Source organism: Rissa tridactyla, chromosome 4 (assembly GCF_028500815.1).
Source record: "Rissa tridactyla isolate bRisTri1 chromosome 4, bRisTri1.patW.cur.20221130, whole genome shotgun sequence".
Lineage (NCBI taxonomy): Eukaryota > Metazoa > Chordata > Aves > Charadriiformes > Laridae > Rissa > Rissa tridactyla.
In genome coordinates this window covers 47,455,186-47,475,762 of record NC_071469.1, presented here as the reverse complement: position 1 = coordinate 47,475,762, position 20,577 = coordinate 47,455,186, and the positions used below count along the sequence as shown (strand labels likewise).

Sequence of the window (20,577 nt, the reverse complement as noted above, 5' to 3'; positions counted from 1 at the left end):
TTGTTTGAGATGGGACTGCAGGGAGATAGCAGCGTCTTCACAAAAGGAAAATTCTGCTTATAGAATTGGAGAAATTTCTTGCTTCAAACATCTCACCCAAAACTTGAGGAGACCACAGTCCCCAGCCTGGGTCTGTCTGGAGAGGAAGATGAGAAGAAGGTTGAGGAAAGAGGTGAAGGAAGGACATACATGGCTCTCGGGGAAGACGAGGTTTGAGTCACTGGAGGGGAAGAAGGAAGAAAACCTTGATGGAAGTAGGATTGAAAGACAGATCATAACCAGACGGGACCTCTGCTGTTATACTGCTTTTTTCCAGGTATGGTGCTGCTGGTCCTTCTGCAAATGCTTTCCTTGTCTTTTTCTTTCAGTTTGTGAGCAGCACCCACTGTTTGAAGGAGCCATGGACTGCGTAACAGTGACAGGCAGGGCCCCATCCCACTGCACCGACTGCATAAAAGGAGCCTCCCTCAGGCTTCACACAACTTGGAGAAGCTGTCGCGGGATGCAGCGTGGTGGGTGACACCATGCTGTCATCCAGCCTGTCCCTCAGTGGTCCCATAACCTCTGTTCTGCAGGAGTGCAAGGCCCAGCTGAAATCCATATCTTTATTTGGACCGGAGATCAATTATAAGGGCCTATACAGACTGTGATGAAGGCTGATACCCTGACACTGTCAATAGCCTCATCCTCAAGGACGAGAGTCTCTTGCTTGGCTGCAGAGAGAAATGCCAGAGTTCTGGAAAACAGCAGCAAAACCTACTCAGCTGGGGAAGCTCAACATGGTGACTGTGAGTCATCACCTAAAGTCTATTTGTCCCCGCAGCACCAGAATATCTCTCTTCTGAATAGTGTGTCTGTAAGTCAGCTACATCTGACTTACATCTCATCCATAATCCTCCTACAGCTGAGAAACCCAGCCCAGGCGAAGAAGCCGCGTGGAGGCCGGCAGTCTGGACCAGGCAGGGACAGAAGATTTGGAACAGAGCTTTGTGTGCTTGACCAAGCTGACCACAGCCTTGCTCAGCATGAAGCAAATGTCCACCAGCCACAAGGATCCCAGAGCGAGCAGGTTCCATTGGCAAGAACGGCCCCTCGAGCTCAGGAGCAGCAGAGGAGGTAGTGTGCCAACTCCACCTCTAGTGTGTGAGGCTGCGTAACCTCTCGTGCCCTGGGATAACACGTCTGGGTGAATAAATTGCTCTCTTTGCAGCCTCCCAGGCTTCTCTAATGAGGAGAGACTTGGGTCCGTTAGCAACTATTCCACATATTAAAGAGCTGCTGGAGCCAATGCTTGTCCCCACAGGGCTGGCTACTTCTCCAGTACACACATTCTTCAGCAAACCTTGCATGTTGTCTAACTTGACAGGCCATTGTGTCTAACATTTCTTGATGTCACGTCAATCAAATTCTCCTTCTGCACAAACATTATGTTTAAACGGCCGTTCTCCTTCTATTCCTGCTACCATCAGCCTTCTGACTTACCGTACTGGGAAACACATTTTTTTTTACGATACATAGACCATAAGTCTTGGCGTGGTGCCTCAAGCAACCTGGGATGGGGGAGGGAGAACGTGGGGCGGAAAGTGTCCTTTATAAAGAATTTTCACAGTAACAGAAGTGGTGCCAGGAACTTTTCTGTCTTATGCAATAGGCATCGGCATGCAAAAAGAGCCACTGCAACAGAAAACAGAAACAGCTGTGTAACATGTTGTAGGAAGGACTAAAAGTACATTTCCTATTTAATCACCTCAATTGACGGTAGATCCAAAGCAGAGCTAAGGACTGCATAAAACCCCAAACTTCTGCTGCTTTGTGTTCCCTTCTCTTTCCCATAAAGATCTATAACTTCTAAGGTGAGTGGCAAATGCTATTAATTTTAGCTAGAGAACACTGTTCTGAGTCACATCCCAAACACTGCCAGCCACAGCAGCCTGAAACACATTAAAAGGAAAAAAAAAAAAAAACAACACAGAAAAGAATTTAAGAAGTCCATGCTTACAAGGCTGGGGTAGAAACAAACATGAAACCTGATTCCTACCATACGGTTCAGCTCTTTATTCTTGAGAACAGATCACTTTCTAGTCACAATCAGTACTTGTCCCGTTTTTTTCTTAATTGAATCTATTGTTGTCCTATCCCTTCCTCCATCCCATACTCTTTTTTAATTAGGGCTTTTACAATTTAAAAGCTTAAGTAGTGATTCAGGAAATCTCTACAAACAGCTTGTGAATTATTTTATGAAATCTCTTATACAATAGTTTTCGGATCTTAATGAGGTCAGTCAGCTTTCTGATGCAGAACTGCGTTATGCATTTTCTGGACTAAGGACAAGGAACATTATTAATTGATGACTGCTGTAATGTAATCCCATTTAAACAGGTGGTGGGTGGAATAAAACTACAGTATTTTTCCAGCTTTTTTGGAGAGAGCTGAGATTTTCCACAAGAGCAAAGATAGTGGTAATGCTATTATATCACACAGCTCAAAGTAATTGGAATAGTGACAAAAAGGCATAGACTCTTTGTTTATGGGATAAGGGAAAGGAGATATTTTTGACCGCAGACTCCAGTCTGAAGATGCTGGAGAAAGTAGACTGCTTGATTATGAAGAAAAGGCCAGCATGAGGGAGTGGCACATGAGACGCTACCTGCAACTCCTCCTTCTTCTGCCAGAACAGGAGCTGACTTAATTCCCAAGGAAACAACGCAGACATTTCCACAATTGTTTTGGTCTGGATCCAGGTAGATCTTGCGTTGTCCTAATAACAGCTGTATTAGAACCATTTACAAAATCTTTGCCTGTTTGCTAGATTATTATAGTCTTCCCGACGCCCACCTTGGAGCTCAAATGCTGCTGTCCCATTGCTTAAGCCACACGGCTGCTACAGTACAGGCTCCTAGTGAGCGCTCCAGTTATGATTTACGCCTGCAGGGATAGCTAGCAGAAGCAGCGTATATAAAGAATCTTAGCCACAGGGAATGCCTGGACTCCCTTCAATTTGCAAACCAAAAAGACAAACCCAGTGTCTTAGAACTCCAAGCAGCAGATAAACATCTACTAGTTGGATTATCGGGATTGTAAATTAGCATCCCTCACCCTCTGCTTTTCATCTAGTTTGAAAACATTATTCATGTGACCACAACAGGCAAGAATCTCATATCAATTTTTATTATTATAAATACTATGTTAGAACAGAAAGGATGGTGCTGTGCATCCGCTCCATTCCGCTGCTATTTCACATCTTCTTTCTTGGCTCCTGCTTCTATTTTCAGGGGTTCTGGAGCCGCACGATAGGCAGGAAACGCCTCCCAGGGACTATTCAGATCAAACTTGCGAAATTCCTGAGCTAGCTCCACAGGCTCCGCCACTACCCGTTTGACTTCATCATCATACCGCACCTAGAACAGCGCAAAGGACACAGGCCAGTCATTTTCATACAGTCCCCACAGCATCTCTGCTATTAACTGTACACAGTAATGACCCAGACCACCCTCTGGTACAATCCTATTTCCTGTGCCATGGATAGGCCACAGGCCTCTGACACAGCTTCAGCTCTCCTCATTATTAAACCAGAGCCCTCCAGATGCCACCAAGACCGATGGACTCTCCAGGAAAACCCTTCTCTTTGGTACCATATATCACAGGTGTCCTGACTAACCACCCCGAATTAGGAGTGCCCAGCCTACAGTCCATATGAAGTCCACATGGAACAATACATTTAGTTTGTCCTATGGCAAAGGAATTTCTCCTGAGTCACTGAAATAAGGTCGCCCATCCCCCTGGCATAGCTGGGGACCACTCTCATGAACCTTTATAATATGTCACTTTGTTTGGTTTTAGTTGTGCTTCTTAGCATAACACTCAGAACATGGGACAGAAAGACAACCAGTGTGAAATACAGGTGAGTACCAGACACTTCTGACTGGCTTCCTTTATCCTCACCGTGCCAGTCCAGACCTCCAAACCACAGCTCAAGAGATCCTGCCTGGTCCTCGCTTGCAGCATATGCTGGTATTTCTATTTTTCTTAAAACCCTCTGTTGCTTGCGGAACCTCACTGTTTACTCCTGAGACTCGACTCAGTCTTACAGCTGCACCAAACACAACCATTTCTGCAATGCGGTCATTTGAAACCAGACAGATACCAAACATACTCATTTCACTTGTGGTTTGACATACAGAGGTAAATATTTGATAAATGGCAAGAGTCAGTTCAATGAGAGTTTTATAATCTGGGCCTACAAAACACTCAACAAAGTGGAGTTCTAACTGCATTAAGATCAGTTCAGTCCTTTATTCCTTTGGGAATCTCCAGTCTTGCAGCGGAAAGCTTAATCTACCAGAAGACATGCTAAAAGCAGAAACACTTTCTCTGCCTGACAAATGTCTTTGGTATACAGCACATGAAATTTGCTCGACATCTCTGGCCTTAGGCTGCCTTATTACAGATGACACTTTGTAATGACTTCAAATTTCCATTATAGATCTCCTCTGCAATACAGTTAAGTGAAATGCCCTTAGTGCCTTTCGGACAAAGGATTGTGAAGCAATCACATCTCAGTACCGACACTCAGGTAAGAGTATTAGAGAGATTTGATAACTTTAGACACGAGCATATCTCCTACCTCCACATAACCAGAGAGCGGAAAGTCCTTCCGGAAAGGATGGCCCTCAAACCCATAGTCTGTGAGGATTCGCCTTAGATCAGGGTGGTTGGCAAAGAAAACACCATACATGTCCCAAACCTACATGAAAGGGAGCCAAGTAAACTGAATTAGATTAGAAAAAAAACAAACACAAACCTTCATGTATTACATCCCTAAAATTTCAGTTACATGCCTGGCTTTGTGGAGTGCCAGTGAAACCGATGCAGGAACTCATTCAAAAGCAAATCAAACACCCTTTTATCTCCTACTCCAAAAAGGCAGCCAGGGAAACACTTCTCCCTTTCTTTCTCAGGGCCCTGGGGATCAGTTTAATCAGGAAAACACAGCCCCTCTCCACAAAATCTCTGCTCCCAAGTACACTGGCACTCACCTCTCTTTCATACCAGTTTGCTGCCTTGTGCACAGGCACTGCTGAGTCAACAGGCGTCAGCTCATCAGTGTATGTCTTCACGCGGATCCGACTGTTGAACCGCAGCGACAGGAGATTGTACACAATCTGAAGCCAAATAAAAGAAGGCATTTATGGATCTCTTCGCAGCACAGTACCGGCTAAGCAAAGGCACGCAAAGACTTTTTCAAATATTTTTTATCAGCAGAATCACATTCAGCACTTCAGAGCTGGGCACTAAAAGACACTAGTACAACCGAGGTTCCAATAGTTTATCTCTTTGGTCCTTAGAAATGTAACGAAAATGACGTGAGATTTAGAAAACACGACTGATGAAGAAAAGCTGAAGTAAAGAGGGACACTAAATCTTAACAACAGAGAATACTGAAGGGATGGGGACACTTGACAATAGTCTTTCACAAAGAAAACGGCTATCAGTTACTTTCAGCATCCAGTGAGAAAAACCTAGGAAGAAATACGCTTAATTTTCAGCGAAGTAGTTGGATACCAGGGAAAATTTCTAACTCTTCTGCTGATGAAGTACTAATAAAAAGGCTGCTTATGTGGATTACTAGGACCTCCAGGAGGAGCAGAATACTTACTACAAGCAGACAGGGAAAAAAAAAACAAACCAACCTTTTCTAAGAAATTGTGTAGCCTTGTTTCATACTTCCTCTGTAAAGATGGCTGGAAAAGGTGAATTCATTAAGGTCTATACTTCTGTTATTTCTATGAATGTAGATTTTTGAAAGAAAAGTCCTGAATTAAAAAATCTTCAACTTCTTCAGAGACTGGAGCCCTTTGAGTTAAAGAAACTCTCTTTATAACTCTCAGGATTTTTGACTAATCATGAGTTACGTTACTAAAAGTCAAAGCCGTTATTAGCAAAGCAAGAAGGAGCTATATTTGAAAACAACAGACATCTGATTAGCTAATATAGACAAGGCAAACCTGTCAACCCCTCGCTTTCTGAGTGGCTGTTGGTAAGTGATTTAATACCACAAATAAACCAAAGGGAGAAAAATAAATCAGCTATGTTACATTTGCCTTGTTACTTGCTGGGAACTAAAAAATCTACCAATTCACTTCTCTTGCCCAAAAGACACTTTGCCCAAGAGTTAGACAAGGGAAGACAAACATCTCTTTGTCCATAGGGCTGCCTACACCACAGTCAGCCCCCTACAGCATGTGAGCCCTAGGTGTTTTCTGCCACTGTCTTTTACAGATCTTCCTAGGTTAAAATAAAATAACGCCTCTGCAACAATACTGTGAACAACGCTTTCTAATAGTAGGTGAGAATACAAAACACTGAGTCTGTGGTTTCCCCAAAGATGTATCTTTTCTTTTTCTATTGGCAGCTGCAATTTTTCTGCAGCTGAAAAGCTATATGGCGAAATATTCAAAAGCATCTGTGGGAACCAAATCTCCAATATTCACTGAAAGTCACTGGAAGTTCCGTTACCGAAATCTTCTGAGAGCTTTCTGAAAATCTGCCTCATCTCCTGTTTGGTCCCAACTTTCAGGGAATGTTTTTGAAGCAACTAAATAGTTTGTTTTGTTTTTTTAAAGAGGGAAATTGTTACAAAGATTGATGAGATTTAAAGGAAAACATGATCAATTGTGTCAACAGCAGCTGACAGGCCTAAGTGGAAGGAGGAAGAGCACCAGTTTACATCTGGCTAGAAAGATGTCTCTAGAACTTTAGTAAAACCAAAACAAAACAAACAAAAAAACCCAAGCAAACAAACAAAAAAAACCAAAAAAACCCGAAACAAAACAAAACAAAAAAAAAGACTTTCAGCAGAGCACAAAAGGAAAGCCAGACTAAGAACCTACACAATATCAGTTCTGCTACCGCTTCTATGATCAACAGATTAAATGAAACCCAGCATTTCAGAGTGGATTTTCTTTTCAGAAAGCAAAAAAAGTGGTCAGAGCTGCCATGGCACCCACGGCCATCAGCACTTGTAAAAGCTCTCCAAGTCCTGCACCTATGAGGAGTTCTTACCTCAAAGCGGTACTGCCGAGATGGGACATCAACCGCAGTCAAGTCAGCCAAGGATTTGAACTGGGCATTAGTGTGATCTCGAAGGAAGGTCAGAACTGGAATGATCCCATCTGGATGGATCAGAAGTTCCAGCTCATTGAAACAGGTCACCTGATGAAAACAGCGCAAAGGGCATGAGCACGAACACCAACAGGACTGAACATTACGCTGAATCCAGCAGAACACCCAAATAAAGAGAGTATATGTTACAGCAGACACATAATGACATCAGAAAAAGGGGCATAATAATAGCGGTAACTTTCATGTAATTCTGGCAGCCCTTCTTCCCCAAAATAACTTCTGAAAACAGCTAGCAAACAAGTAGTGTGTTTGCTGGGTCCCGTTCCGCCCCCCCCCCCCAGTACAATTTCTCGAACAGCACTTACCTGTACTTGCTGGATATACTTGGGCAGAATCTCAGCCACGTACTCCCCAAAAGCACATAGCTGCTTCTGTTCTACTTCATTTTTTGGTCTGACAGTAGCTAAAGAGAAAAATAAAGCTCCCAAGATTACGTCAGGGAATACAGAAAGCTACAGCAAGAACAGCAGTAACTGCCACCCCTGACTTAAAAATCCCTTTAACCAGTCTAGATGTCTCTTGGTAGCTCTGGCAGAAGCCAGGCAGCTTCAGGTTCAAGTAACCTGCAAAGTTTATTTAGGGTAAATCCAAAGCTAAACACAACATATACGTATAATAGAATATATTAGATGCTGTAATAGAGACTAGACCATAGCAACATACACGTGTTGTGGTACACAGAACATGGAACTAGACACTTTGATAAGGAAGGAAGTTTATGTCACTGCTACACAGAAATTTTTTTGTACACTGTAAATACAGCAAGAGGAACAGTCCAACAAGGTGACGGAGAAGCAAATAACAAGATGAAAAAGAAAGTGGCAGAGATGACAGAACGATCTGAACTCAAATACTGCTCATGACGTTCAGCCTGGCTCTAGAAAGGATCTTTTTTTCTAGATCGGCCAGTACCTAAGCAACCCCCTCATAATCAAAACCCCCTAGGAACCCACGTGGCTTTTGTTGTTGTTGCTGTTACAATTACAAACACTCCTCAAGGTTCAGGGCCTTGCAGCTGTTACCCAGGCACAACTTTCCACCGCACAAGCAGGCAGGCCCACAAGAAAGGACGCGGGGTTACCAAGGGGCCGCTTTTTTGCCCCAAATTCAGGTTTATGCGTGACGGGCACCACTCTCTTTCCCATAACACTCGCTAAAACAGGCGCGTAACGGCACGGACCCTCCCGAAGGGCAGCCGGGAGCGGGACACGGACACAAGCACAGGCCTCCGCCGCCGCCCCCCAAGCCAGGCCCCGCCGCAGCCCCCGCCCCGCTCCCGCTCACTTACGGCGAGTCTCGGCGGTGGAGCTCCCCGCCAGCCGGGCCTGCACCGCCGCCGCCGGGCCTGCGCCAGCTGCGGAGAGAAACGGACACATCTCACCGACGGCCCGGCCCGACCGAGTACCACCACCACCGCCGCCGCCGCCACCACCCCGGGCGCCGCGCCCTGCCCTGCCCTCACCTCGCCGCGCCGCCCGCGCCAGCCCCCTCACCGCCGCCGCCAACATCCCCGCCGCGACAGGGACGGGCAAGGGCACGGACCGGAAGCGGAAAAGCGCCGCCGTCGCCGCGCTTCCCCCCCGCGCTGCCGGCGGGACGCTTCCGGGTCGGTGGCCGGAAACGGCGAGTACCTTGGCGGCGCCTGGCGCAGGGTGAGGGGCACAGAGGAGCCGCTGGGGTACCCCGGGGCGGCGGCGGCGGGAGGCTCCAGGGCGGCGGCATGAAGGGAGGCGCCGCAGGTGGGTGCCGGGGGAGCCCCGGTGGGGGCTGGGAGCCCGGCGGGAGGGCTGGGAGCAGCCCGGGGGCGGCGAGCTCCGTGGAGGTGCCGGGTGCGCGCTTGAGGGGCCCTGGCAGAGCTCCGGGCTGGAGCAGCGCTGCCGGGGCGAGGTCACTCACTGGCGGTTTCATGGTGTTGGCGTGGCCCGAATGGGGGGGCCTTTGCTTTTCCGGGAATTGGCTTTCCTTTCCTTCCCCCCCCCGCCCCCGGAGCGGGAAGTCGCTGTCGGTTGGGTGTATGGGTTCTGTGATCCCAGGCGCTGTCATGGCATCCGCGGCCCTGTCAGGAGGAAGGGGGGACGTGCGCCAGGGTTCGGTTACGCCGTCCTCACCTATAGCCTGGCGTACGGCAGGTCATTGCTTTGGCATGGAGCGTAAGGTTTTGCTTTATGGGGCGCTTCACTGTTCCTGCACCTCTCTTTCTTTATCGTGGCGAGGCCATGGATGCAAAAGGGGAACTTTGTGTTTGCAAAGAAGGATGTGAGGTTTACGGTAGTCTTTAGCCGCTTCGTGACCTGGCAGCGCTCCTCTGGAAATCGTGCTGGGGGGGCTGGCTCTGCTGTGCCAGGAGGGCAGCGTCATCCATCCATCCATTCGTATCCTAGTGCTCCGCGTGAGCACTTCTGGGCTGTGGCTTCTGAGCACCTCAGCTGTAAGGATCGAGAGCTGTAACTGAAGTGAGAGCCGATTTGCAGGATAGGCTTTTACTTGGTAAAGCTGGAAAAATCATACTGGTGTGTTCTGCGCTAATTGCATGGTCTCTTACAGACTAATGTATAGGTACTTTTCAGACAGACCAGAACTCTTGTAAAATCACAATAAGGGTATAATTAAGGCAGGCCATCATCAGGAATGGGACAGACTTGTGTAGCCGATTGGGGATGTAGGCACTACTTCCCGTAAACAAAGAACTTGGGAGCTCTCCTGTATCAAGCAGAGGTATTGTAAGAAAATACATGTTTGACAAAATAAAGCATGGAAGAGTAACTATGAGTCTCCTGGAGAAAAATCCCATCTTTGGGAAACATTGCACTGGAAATCATGTTCAGTATTAATTGATCAGAAATTATCAATCAGAAATTCTTGATATCAGTCACCATGGCTGCTAGTTCAGGTGTAAAATTAAGTTTAAAGTGAATGCAGGCATGTGTCTATTTGCTCTTAATGCTGTCAAGAGATACGTTAAAAGAGAGCTCTCTTCTTCAGAGGTCTTTCTCTGGTTCAGAACCTTTTCTGACCCACAAACTGCTTGGAGCTCTGCAAACAATCTCTGGTACCTCACTTTAAAAGATAAAGGTGTTATCTTTTAAATTGAGTTCTCCTTGCCAGTTGGGAAACAGTGGCTAACAACATGTAACAGGTTATTTTCCATGCTGAAGGTGTCTGGCGCATTAACAAACTGAGTATAACCATCAGTTATCTCATCTGGTTAGCTTGAAGGACTGGTGGTTATGTCTGGCAGACTTCTTGCACATCCGTTTGGTAAAAGCAAGTTCACCTTACTTGATACCACCACACAGATTCATTATGTTGGTTTTGGATGATAGGAACTGCTGTCTGTGCTCTTTGTTAGTATGATCATAGAATCATAGGGTTGGAAGGGACCTCTGGAGATCATCTAGTCCAACCCCCCTGCCAGAGCAGGGTCACCTAGAGCAGGTGGCACAGGAACGCGTCCAGGCGGGTTTTGAATGTCTCCAGAGTTGGAGACTCGACCACCTCTCTGGGCAGCCTGTTCCAGTGCTCTGCCACCCTCAGGGTAAAGAAGTTCCCCCTTGTGTTTAGGTGGAACTTCCTATGCTCAAGTTTGTGCCTATTACTTCTTGTCCTGTCGCTGGTCACCACTGAAAAGAGCCTGGCCCCATCCTCCTGACACCCACCCTTTAAGTATTTAAAAGTGTTGATAAGGTCCCCCCTCAGCCATCTTTTTTCCAGACTGAAGAGACCCAAATCCCTCAGCCTTTCTTCATAAGAGAGGCATTCCAGTCTCCTAATCGTCTTGGTAGCCCTTTGCTGCACCCTCTCCAGCAGTTCCCTGTCCTTCTTGAACCGGGGAGCCCAGAACTGGACACAGTACTCCAGGTGCGGCCTCACCAAGGCAGAGTAGAGGGGGAGGATGACCTCCCTCAACCTGCTGGACATACTCTTCTGGATGCATCCCAGGATGCCATTGGCCTTCTTGGCCACAAGGGCACATTGCTGGCTTATGGTCATCCTGTTGTCCACCAGGACTCCCAGGTCTCATTCCACCGAGCTGCTCTCCAGCAGGTCAGCCCCCAACCTGTACTGGTGCATGGGGTTATTCCTCCCCAGGTGCAGCACCCTACACTTGCCCTTGTTGAATTTCATAAGGTTCCTCTCTGCCCAAATCTCCAACCTGTCCAGGTCTCTCTGTATGGTGGCACAGCCTTCTGGTGTGTCAGCCACCCCCCACCCCAGCTTTGTGTCATCAGCAAACTTGCTGAGGGTGCACTCTATCCCCTCATCCAGGTCATTGATGAATATATTGAAGAGGACTGGACCCAGTACTGACCCCTGGGGAACACCACTCGTCACTGACCTCCAACTAGACTCTGTGCCCCTAATCACGACCCTCTGAGCTCTGTCTTTCAACCAGTTATCTATCCACCTTACTGTCCATTCACCTAACCCACTATTCCTAAGTTTCCCTATGAGGATGCTGTGGGAGACTGTCGAACACCTTGCTTAAGTCAAGCTAGACCACATCTACCGCCCTCCCCTCATCTATCCATCCAGTCATGCCATCATAGAAGGCTATCAGATACTGTAATCCTTTTTCCATCTAGCTCAGCTATGGTGCTGTCACATTCTCCTGGCTTCGTGAGTTTCCTAGGGTGGTTGCTGGACTTTCCACTTGAATAACTATTGCTGCATTTCTTTGTGCCGGTGAAATGAGTGGTGAAAACATATGCGCATCTCCCAGGTCTGATGGGGTGTGATGCTCACTATACTGGAAGTTTGGTATATGTTATAATTTTAATTATGCCAACTTCTTATTTGTTGTTTGAGATTCTGAAGCTCAAGCAAAAGTTTATGGTTGCGCTATTTATATTCAGTCTAAAATATGCTGGCCTCTTACCAATATGTTTGATTTTTCCCTGTACCCTGAAGTACTGCATAATCTTGTTAGTGGAGAGAGAAAGCCATATAATTATTGTGATTTTACAGATTGCTGGAGGTCTGATCTTTGCAGCACCATGGACTCGTCAGAAGAGACTGGAGGTTCCTCTGCAGAAGAAAACTACTTTGTGAACTACACTTTCACCGACCGCTCCCACTCAGGCCGCGTGGCCCAGGGTATTATGAAATTATGCTTGGAGGATGAGCTCTTTGCTGATGTTACAATATCAGTGGAAGGCAAAGAATTCCAGCTGCACCGTTTGGTCCTCTCAGCTCAGAGTTGCTTTTTTCGTTCTATGTTCACTTCCAACCTAAAGGAGGCCCACAACCGGGTGATTGAGCTGCAGGACGTTAGCGAGAGTGTCTTTCAGCTCCTTGTGGACTATATTTACCATGGGACTGTAAAGCTGAGGGCAGAGGAATTGCAGGAAACCTATGAAGTGGCAGACATGTACCAGCTGACTGCCCTTTTTGAAGAGTGCTCACGTTTTCTGGCCCGTACAGTGCAGGTTAGGAACTGTTTGCAGGTCATGTGGTTGGCAGATCAACACAGTGACATGGAGCTCTACACAGCTGCCAAACACTGTGCAAAGTCACATTTGTCCCAGCTGCAAGACACAGAGGAGTTCCTACACCTGCCTCTCCGCCTATTGACAGACATCCTTACAGGTAAGGAGATCTTGGCGCTAGCCAGATTGTGGATGTAGAAAGAGACTTTCAGAGAGTCTTTTAGGGATTGAACAAGATAGATGGAAAGATCCAAGCTTTCATAACCATTGTCTATTCAGAGGCTTAGCTAAGCAAAGCAAAACATTCTGGATAACTTAATCAGAAAAAAAAAAAAAAAAAACAACTATTAATTGTTACTGGACATGAAGCATCTAAGCTATAGAAAAGGGACATAGAGGATGTTGGTAATTCCAAGGAGTTCCCGAGTCAACAGGTCAGAAGTATTACAGGTTTTTTAAACATAACTTAGTAACTTCCAACAATTTCTTGCATTTTTGTATTTAAAAGTAAACCAAAGAAGCTTTAGCAGAAATGAGCATCTTATGAAAGTCTTTTTTTTTGCTTTAGTTCATAATCATTTAACATAGGAATGCAACATCTCAACATTTGTTAGAAGGCTTATTTTTATACTGTGTTAGTGTTGTTAACAATTATATATAATTGTTAGGATTATTTAGACTAGGCACGCAGCTGACTGAAATAGAGGCATTGTAAGATCTTAGGTAATACAGTAGTTGCCCTTCTTGTAAACATAATAGCCTTCCACAGTAATGGTTGCAATGACTCAGTGTTGTGAAGGATGTGTCAACACAGGACAACTTAGTCCAGCTGCCACCAATCCTTAAATATTCTCTGCTGCCCTAGTAGGTACAGCCAGTACTTGAAAACCTCTCCATATTGCTGCAGTCACAACTCCATTTTTGTGTGTTTATGTATCATTGCTAGAGGACGCAATAACGTAGAATCAGCTCATACATTCAAATGTGCTGGACTTGGGACCAGAGAGATTGCCCCCTTCTTGTTTTAATTAAAAAATGTTGTAAATGAGTTAACAACTATAATTTGTGTGTCATATGTTTTATATGCTGTTACAACAATAAACCTACCATGACTGGCTTCTTTGGAATACTGACGAATCTGCCCGTAAGACTTAAAGTAGCCTTTAAAGTCGATACTGTGCATATGAGCCTCTACAGATTTTGCATCGTATCATCTCTATTGCACCTAAAGAAATTCACAGTCGAAAACCTGTTGAGAATAGGTACTGATAGCTCAAAAAAACTGTGATAAAATTAGATTAATTTTGATAACTACTAGGTAAAGTTTTAAAACTAAGTTGTGAGTTCATTAAAAAAAAATAAATTCCTAACATCATGAAATAAAGCCATAGAGGTCAATCACACTTAACTTCCATGGGATTCCAGGTAATAATGGTAGATTTAGGGCTATGGTCTTTACTGTTTGTGGTCCTAAATTAAAATAATTGCTTAATAAAACTTTTTTCCCATGCATCATCTTTTTCTATATATAGAACAACATTACTCAATATTTATGCTGAAACTTAGCTCATAAAATGGATTAAAATCTGAAATGTACTCTTACTCCTGGTAGGGAAAACCTTTTTCTTTTGCAATTCCTGCATCTTTGTTTAGTTAATGGAGAATTAAATAGAGGAAGTTATCAGTGGCAAGGATTAAAATTAATTTTATGAAATAATAATTTATTAAGCTTACCTTTTGTTGCGCTCTAGGACCCATTTCAAAATAAAAGTTTTTCCATTTAACCACTACATGTGATGGATAGCTTATGGAAATCCCTTTTACTAATAAACAGAGTTGAAACGCCTGCTTTTGTTCCACATTTTTTCTCCTCCCTTCCAGTATAGAGAAAAGTGTTGGAATTTGATGCCTTCATCATCACTGAATTCATGTTTTGTCATGAGAGCACACTACAAAATCAGAGCGCCTTCATAGGGAAGCCTCTCAATGAATACAGGCATAATTGCTGGCTTTGAAAATGGAAGTAAATACCTAAAATCTTCTAGGTAATGTACTGATGATGATGATGCAGTAGTTTGTGGCATAACCAAAACTTCCAATTATGTCTGGAAACAAACTGAAACCTGATGCAGTCTGTTGAGTGTTTCCTACTGTCACACTGCTAAGGAAAGCTATAGTAGCTCATTGGGGATTTCCAAATGCTAAGAGGATAGCAGCAACACCAGATGTTCAGTCTTGAGGGTCAGCTGTCTGACAGTGCTCAGAGAAGGAAAATTCTGCAGATGACTTTTGCTAGATAGGTTTCTAGGACTAGCCAGAAAGAAAGGCAGCTGCTGAGATTCTCAAATAAGAGAATCTTTTTGCTTAAATACCAAAATAAGAAAATATTTTTTCATCGTCAGAAAGCATGTAAGTTCCCTTTCCTGCCCTCTTTCTCTCGGACATAGGTTCCTTTGTTGAAAATCATCCAGAGTGCTTAAGATCTGGCAGCTCTCTCTTATGATATTTATCCAAACTAATTTCACGTAGATGTCTGGCTGGGAGTGATGATCATGCCTGACAAAATCTATAAACCTCCCTGTCTTTCTTTCCTCTCTAGAAAGTAGGGTTTGTGGTGGGAGTGGAGGAAGGGAGTCGCAGGAAAAGGATGTTCCTGAGTACATATACCTTTGTCTAGATATCATAAATGCCTTTCTGTCCCCAAACCGCAGATGGCGTTCCATATTCTCAGAATCCAACAGTTGCCATAGAAACCTGGATCAACTTCAACAAGGAGGAACGAGCGGGCTTTTCAGAGACGCTGCGATCGAGTTTGAAGGTATAAAAAGACCTTCTTTTCTGGGGTTGGTGTAGCACTTGCTGGTTTCACACTTCCCAAGGCAGGGTATTCTGCTCACAGGTGTGACTTGAAAGTCACAAAACACAAATGCTGTTGAAATTCATGGTGCTTGTGTGGGGAATACTTTCATTGTCATAAGTAGCAATGCAACTGACGGCTTTTTTAATTTAACCTGAGGCTGCTTTCACTAGTGATTGGAGCAATGCCACAAATAACTTATTTCACCAGATGCTCAGTTACCAAAGAGACCATTCAGAAATCTGAGTTTGGCATTCCCCTTATAGTAACTCCATCAGTGATGTAACCAGCCCTTACCTAAACCGCAGACGCTTGGGTTCCAGTGAAGTCTGTTGCTATTTTGCTATGTCAGATATGACTGGTATCTTGAAAAGGCTTTGAGAGGTTCTGAATCCTGCATGCTGTAGGGTGGCAGGACTTGGGAAGCAGGTCACATACCTCAGGCCCACACGTGGGTCCTAGGCTGAAAAATTCAGTCTTAGGCATCACTGATGTTTATGTAAACAGGTCCAGTCCTGCTGACACACTCCTCCTTTCTCTCAGGTGATTGGAGAAAACGTTCACATCTACCTGATTGGAAAGGAGTCATCACGTACACATTCACTCGCTGTCTCTCTGCATTGTGCTGATGATGACTCCATAAGCGTGAGTGGCCAGAACAGCCTGTGTCACCAGATCACCGCTGCCTGCAAGCACGGTAGTGACCTATACGTCGTTGGTGGCTCCATTCCACGACGCATGTGGAAGTGCAACAACGCGACTATAGACTGGGAATGGTGTGCCCCTCTGCCCCGTGACCGGCTCCAACACACCCTTGTCTCTGTTCCAAGCAAGGATGCAATATATTCACTGGGGGGGAAAACTCTACAGGACACTCTCTCTAATGCCGTCATATATTACAGAGTACGAGACAACGTCTGGACAGAGACCAGCCAGTTGGAAGTGGCAGTCTCTGGAGCTGCAGGTGTAAACCTTAATGGTGTCATTTACCTGCTGGGTGGGGAAGAAAATGACTTGGACTTCTTCACCAAGCCCTCTCGGCTAATTCAGTGTTATGATACCAACACAGAGAAATGCCACGTGAAGCCATACGTACTGCCTTTTGCAGGGCGCATGCATGCTGCTGTACACAAGGATGTGGTGTTCATTGTAGCAGAGGGGGATTCACTGCTATGCTATAATCCCCTACTGGATAGCTTCACCCGGCTATGCCTGCCAGATGCCTGGAGCTCAGTACCGTCCCTCTGGAAAATTGCCAGCTGCAATGGCAGCATCTATGTCTTTCGTGACCGCTATAAAAAGGGTGATGCAAATACTTTTAAACTTAACCCAGCCACCTCTGTTGTAACGGTCACAAGTGGCATCAAAGTGCTGCTCACTAACCTGCAGTTTGTCCTGGCCTAAGCGGGAAAAACAGGCCCTGTGACAGAAAGGGCAGCAGCGGTGTTCTGTTGTGCCGCTCAGAGGCACCCACCACCCTCAGCACCAATCCCAGTTACTGCAAGCTCACAACATCCAGTAAAGACCCCATCCTCTATATCTGTGAAGAAGTAGTACGGGCTTTCTGGCTGAGGGCCTGTTCTTTTACATAGCACTATTAAAGTTGAACTGCTGCATCTTAGATTTCAGATGGACTAAATGCTATTACTTTGATCCCTTGATGATAAGCTGCTTGTGTTTGAGGCCCAAACTGCAGCAAATGGCTTTTTTAAGCCTGGAACCAATCCACCAATAACAAATCCTATGGCATATGGACAATATCCTCCTTGGCCCAGACTGCTAGTTTTAACTGCCTGGGAGGCTGTGTGTTGCTGCCATGTCAGTCACAGAGTTAGATGTGTACTGTGTCCTTCAGGGATGTCCCCATTTAAACATTCCTGTGTCCCTTTTGCAGAAGGAGGGATTGGCAGAAATATTTACAGCGGATTCCAGAGCTGACCCCGAGACCTTTAGTGGGTTGCATTATTCAGGCACTTCTCCTAGAGGAGTGGTAACAAACTGGGAACTTGCTTACTGCTCTGTCATCACCTAGCATAAAGAGGGAGATCATTTTTATGAGCATTGGCTTCCTTCACTGTACAGGGAATCCCCACCTGTAATCATAACATAGCGTTGGTGAAAGATGGAATTAAGACCACTTCCTCCTACCCCTCTCTGTTGGCACTGTAGCCCTTTGGGTAAGAATCTGAATAAAGTCTCTGCTGAGACAAAGTTTTCTTTTCCTTTGCTGCAAATATTACAGAACTTCCTGTGGATTGCAGTTCAGCTTAGCATTGATAGTGTGGGAGAGAAGAACTATGGGGCTCCAAGAGAACTCAGATATTAGCCATAAGGAAAGAAAGCTTTAATGAAACAGCCCAACCTCCCCTTTACTGTAATTTATGTAAAAACTTCTTTATTGACGGTCAAGAAGTACAATACTTAAGCCTTAGATCATTAAAACATGAGGTTTTTTAAAGCAACTGAGACAGGAATTTTTATAGTTCTTACTGACACTATGCAGTTGTCCTAGCGATCATGTTCCTGTGAAATTTCTCCAGGATCTGGACTTGCTTGTGCCGAATGAGGATGTGGGGACGAATCTTGGCAATAGCCTCTATTGCTTCATGAGGGGTCCAGTGATGCAGCTGAAAAGGCAGAAACCCTGCAAGTGAAAATCCATTCCATCCCTGCACCAGTTAATAGAGCCTTCCTAGAGGCTACAGGCAACATTAGAGTTGTTAGAAAACTTGCTGCTTTGCCCCGTCTGTTTCCTTCATGTTCCTCTCAGAGGGGTCTGAATGTCAATGCAAGTTCATGAAATGAGTCCCTCAGTTAAAGAGGGATGGTTGCTGCCTGAGACCTCCTTTTTCTGTCTCACTCATGCTGCCATCATGTTGTAAATAGTTTCCTGTCCTAGTTCCACCAGACAATAGCAAAAGTACAGGTTGGGTTTTTTTATTTTTTTAAAACCTTACTACTACATACTTTCATTGCACTTCAGCAATTAGTGAGAAAATTTTCCCTTCAGCACTAAGGGAAAATTTTCCAGGGAGCACTTACTAACACCAACAGAAGAATCCATAGGTGGAATTTTGTTCTTAGCGCTGCTTACTCAGTTGGGTCTGTAGAGGAACTCAGAAAACTGTAGTCACTTCTCTTGATCCCAAACTGTATTTACTGGAGAGCTTAAAAAGGCTCACCATTTCAGTTAACCAAAGAGAAAATCTGAACAACAAAAATGGATGTTTATCTGCTTGGTGAACCTACCCTCACCAGTGACTTGTTATTCCCATCTCAATCTGTTCCTCCATGGAAAGAATTAAGAATGGCAGAATCATTCAAAAGCCGTTGAGAACTTACTATATTAATAGCCCAGAAAAACAAGCAGCTTCCTGAAGTCTGACTGATCTGCCAGAACCAGCAGCAGATACTATCAGACCATGTGTTTCAAAGCTTTGTTGCAACAACAGTTTCTCTTTCTCATAAGATCAGAACGTCTTTGCCAGTGCTAATAACTGAGCTGGCAGATGCGGACCGTACAGATGAATGAAAAGACTATTTTTTGGCAGCTTCACCACTATCTCATTGCCAAGAAGCACTATCTTGACAGCATCTTAAGCACAGATGAACAAGATGTGCAAAGATAAACTAGATTATCAAAAGAAGCTTAGATGGCAGGTCAGCAAACATTAAGTTCTGCTTGTTCATTTACTTTGCATTTGCCACATTCTACAAAACACCAATGTAAGTTTCGGGCCTAGCTATCTACCTCTCTTAAAATGGGTCTCCAGTCCAAACTCTATATAATCATGGAATATTAACATACCTGTACGTGCTCAGGCTTCGTCAGCAAAAGCAAACTGTAAAGGCCAGCTACATTCGCCCAGACTGTATGAAAATAAACCCTACTTAGCATAGCATCCTTCTTACTTGAATTAAATACGCTGCCACCATGGTGGCACTGCGGGAGCGTCCTGCCTTGCAGTGCACGTAGACACTGTGACCGCACGCCCGGTGTTTCAGTATGAATTCAACGCCCTTGCGGAGGTTTTCCAAGGTGGGGACTCCCGTTAGATCCACAGTGCCGAGACGCAGTTGCTCCACTCCCATTGCCTCCCATTCCTGAAATGGACATAGCAGATTTGATCGGTTAGCTTTTTTGGGGGGTATTTTTCCAGAAAGCAAGCCCAGAACCTGTTGAGACAGTTAGGAAATTCAGTGGGGTTGTAAGCAGCCTTTGAATGTCAATCCCTTAAATCAGATGTATGAAAACTTCAGTGCTGGCTATCAGAAACGGGAAGATAAAGGGAACTGAAAAGGGATGTGGTTCAGTTGAAGGAAAGGAGAGGAGCTGGGATCTCCTGCCGAAACAAAAGGCATTCTCGTATTTGCACGGTGTAGGTGGATTTAACGCTGCCCTTCCCTCTTCGCCACTGCAGCTGTCACACCTTGCACCCTCACGTTTCACTGGTTTGTCGCACAGTTTTACCAGTCGCCTTCGGGACGGAGAAGCCACGGCTTCGCTGTCAGAGGACTCGGCGGTGGCTGCCGGGATGGCGGCAGGAGGTGGCCAGAGCCTCCCCTGCGCCGCTGGGACCAGGGGAGCCGCACGAGACCCCTCCCGGAGGGGCGCCGCCGAGCGCCCGGCCTCACCTGGGGGGAGCAGCAGAGGAAGCGGGTCTCGTACTCCTCGTTGAGGGTGACCACGGCGCGCACGTTCTCCTCCGCCACCAGCTGCAGGCACGGTCACGGTGAGGCACCGCCGCCGGGCCCGTCCCGGCCCCCCCCGTCCCGTCGCGCCCCGCCGCGCCCGCCTTACCCCGCGGCTGCGCCCCCGCAGCGGCAGCGCCCCCAGCAGCACGGCGCCGTCGATGCGGTGGAACCAGGGCCGGCGGGACCCGGGCAGCTGCGCCCGCGCCGCCGTGTACAGCAGCGTCGGGTAGAAGAGCAGCCGCGCCGCCCCGGCACCCAGCACCTCCGCCACCCCCATCGCGGGCACGGCCGGGCTGGGCCAGGCCGAGGGGCGGGGGAGCGCCTCGGACGAGCGCACTGAACGTGAGGAGACGGGGGAGCCCGGGTCGGGGGCGTGGGGCGCGGGGAGGGTCCCGCCGTCGGCGCGGCGGCTGGAGC

The 20,577-nt window shown here is 46.1% G+C and overlaps 4 protein-coding genes across 5 annotated transcripts in view; 2 read left to right on the top strand and 2 right to left on the bottom strand.

Moving 5' to 3' along the window:
* Positions 1–3,152: 3,152 nt before the first annotated feature.
* Positions 3,153–8,772, bottom strand: NDUFS3 (NADH:ubiquinone oxidoreductase core subunit S3). The gene is made up of 7 exons (XM_054199039.1): positions 8,645–8,772; positions 8,471–8,536; positions 7,488–7,585; positions 7,063–7,212; positions 5,037–5,162; positions 4,625–4,744; positions 3,153–3,398 (listed from the first exon to the last, which is right to left on the bottom strand). The coding sequence occupies exons 1-7, from the start codon at positions 8,688–8,690 to the stop codon at positions 3,231–3,233; spliced, it is 774 nt and encodes a 257-aa protein (XP_054055014.1). The 5' UTR covers positions 8,691–8,772; the 3' UTR covers positions 3,153–3,230.
* On the top strand, positions 8,767–17,762 carry KBTBD4 (kelch repeat and BTB domain containing 4). 2 transcript variants are annotated; one of them, XM_054199011.1, is made up of 4 exons: positions 8,767–8,834; positions 12,148–12,768; positions 15,320–15,426; positions 16,009–17,762. In XM_054199011.1, exons 2-4 carry the CDS (start codon positions 12,177–12,179, stop codon positions 16,867–16,869), a joined length of 1,560 nt encoding a protein of 519 aa, XP_054054986.1. In that variant the 5' UTR covers positions 8,767–8,834; positions 12,148–12,176; the 3' UTR covers positions 16,870–17,762. The 2 variants fall into 2 exon arrangements, with proteins under 2 accessions (XP_054054986.1, XP_054054985.1); XM_054199010.1 differs by having other exon boundaries at positions 8,780–8,921.
* Positions 17,763–17,833: 71 nt separating this feature from the next.
* Positions 17,834–20,437, bottom strand: PTPMT1 (protein tyrosine phosphatase mitochondrial 1). The gene is made up of 4 exons (XM_054199040.1): positions 20,267–20,437; positions 20,101–20,181; positions 19,378–19,569; positions 17,834–18,092 (listed from the first exon to the last, which is right to left on the bottom strand). The coding sequence occupies exons 1-4, from the start codon at positions 20,435–20,437 to the stop codon at positions 17,961–17,963; spliced, it is 576 nt and encodes a 191-aa protein (XP_054055015.1). The 3' UTR covers positions 17,834–17,960.
* Positions 20,388–20,577, top strand: part of CELF1 (CUGBP Elav-like family member 1) — a 71,235-nt gene continuing 71,045 nt past the window's right edge. The window contains exon 1 of the mRNA XM_054199026.1: positions 20,388–20,502. The gene's annotated coding sequence lies outside the window, so the exon portion shown is untranslated. The remainder of the gene's footprint in view (positions 20,503–20,577) is intronic.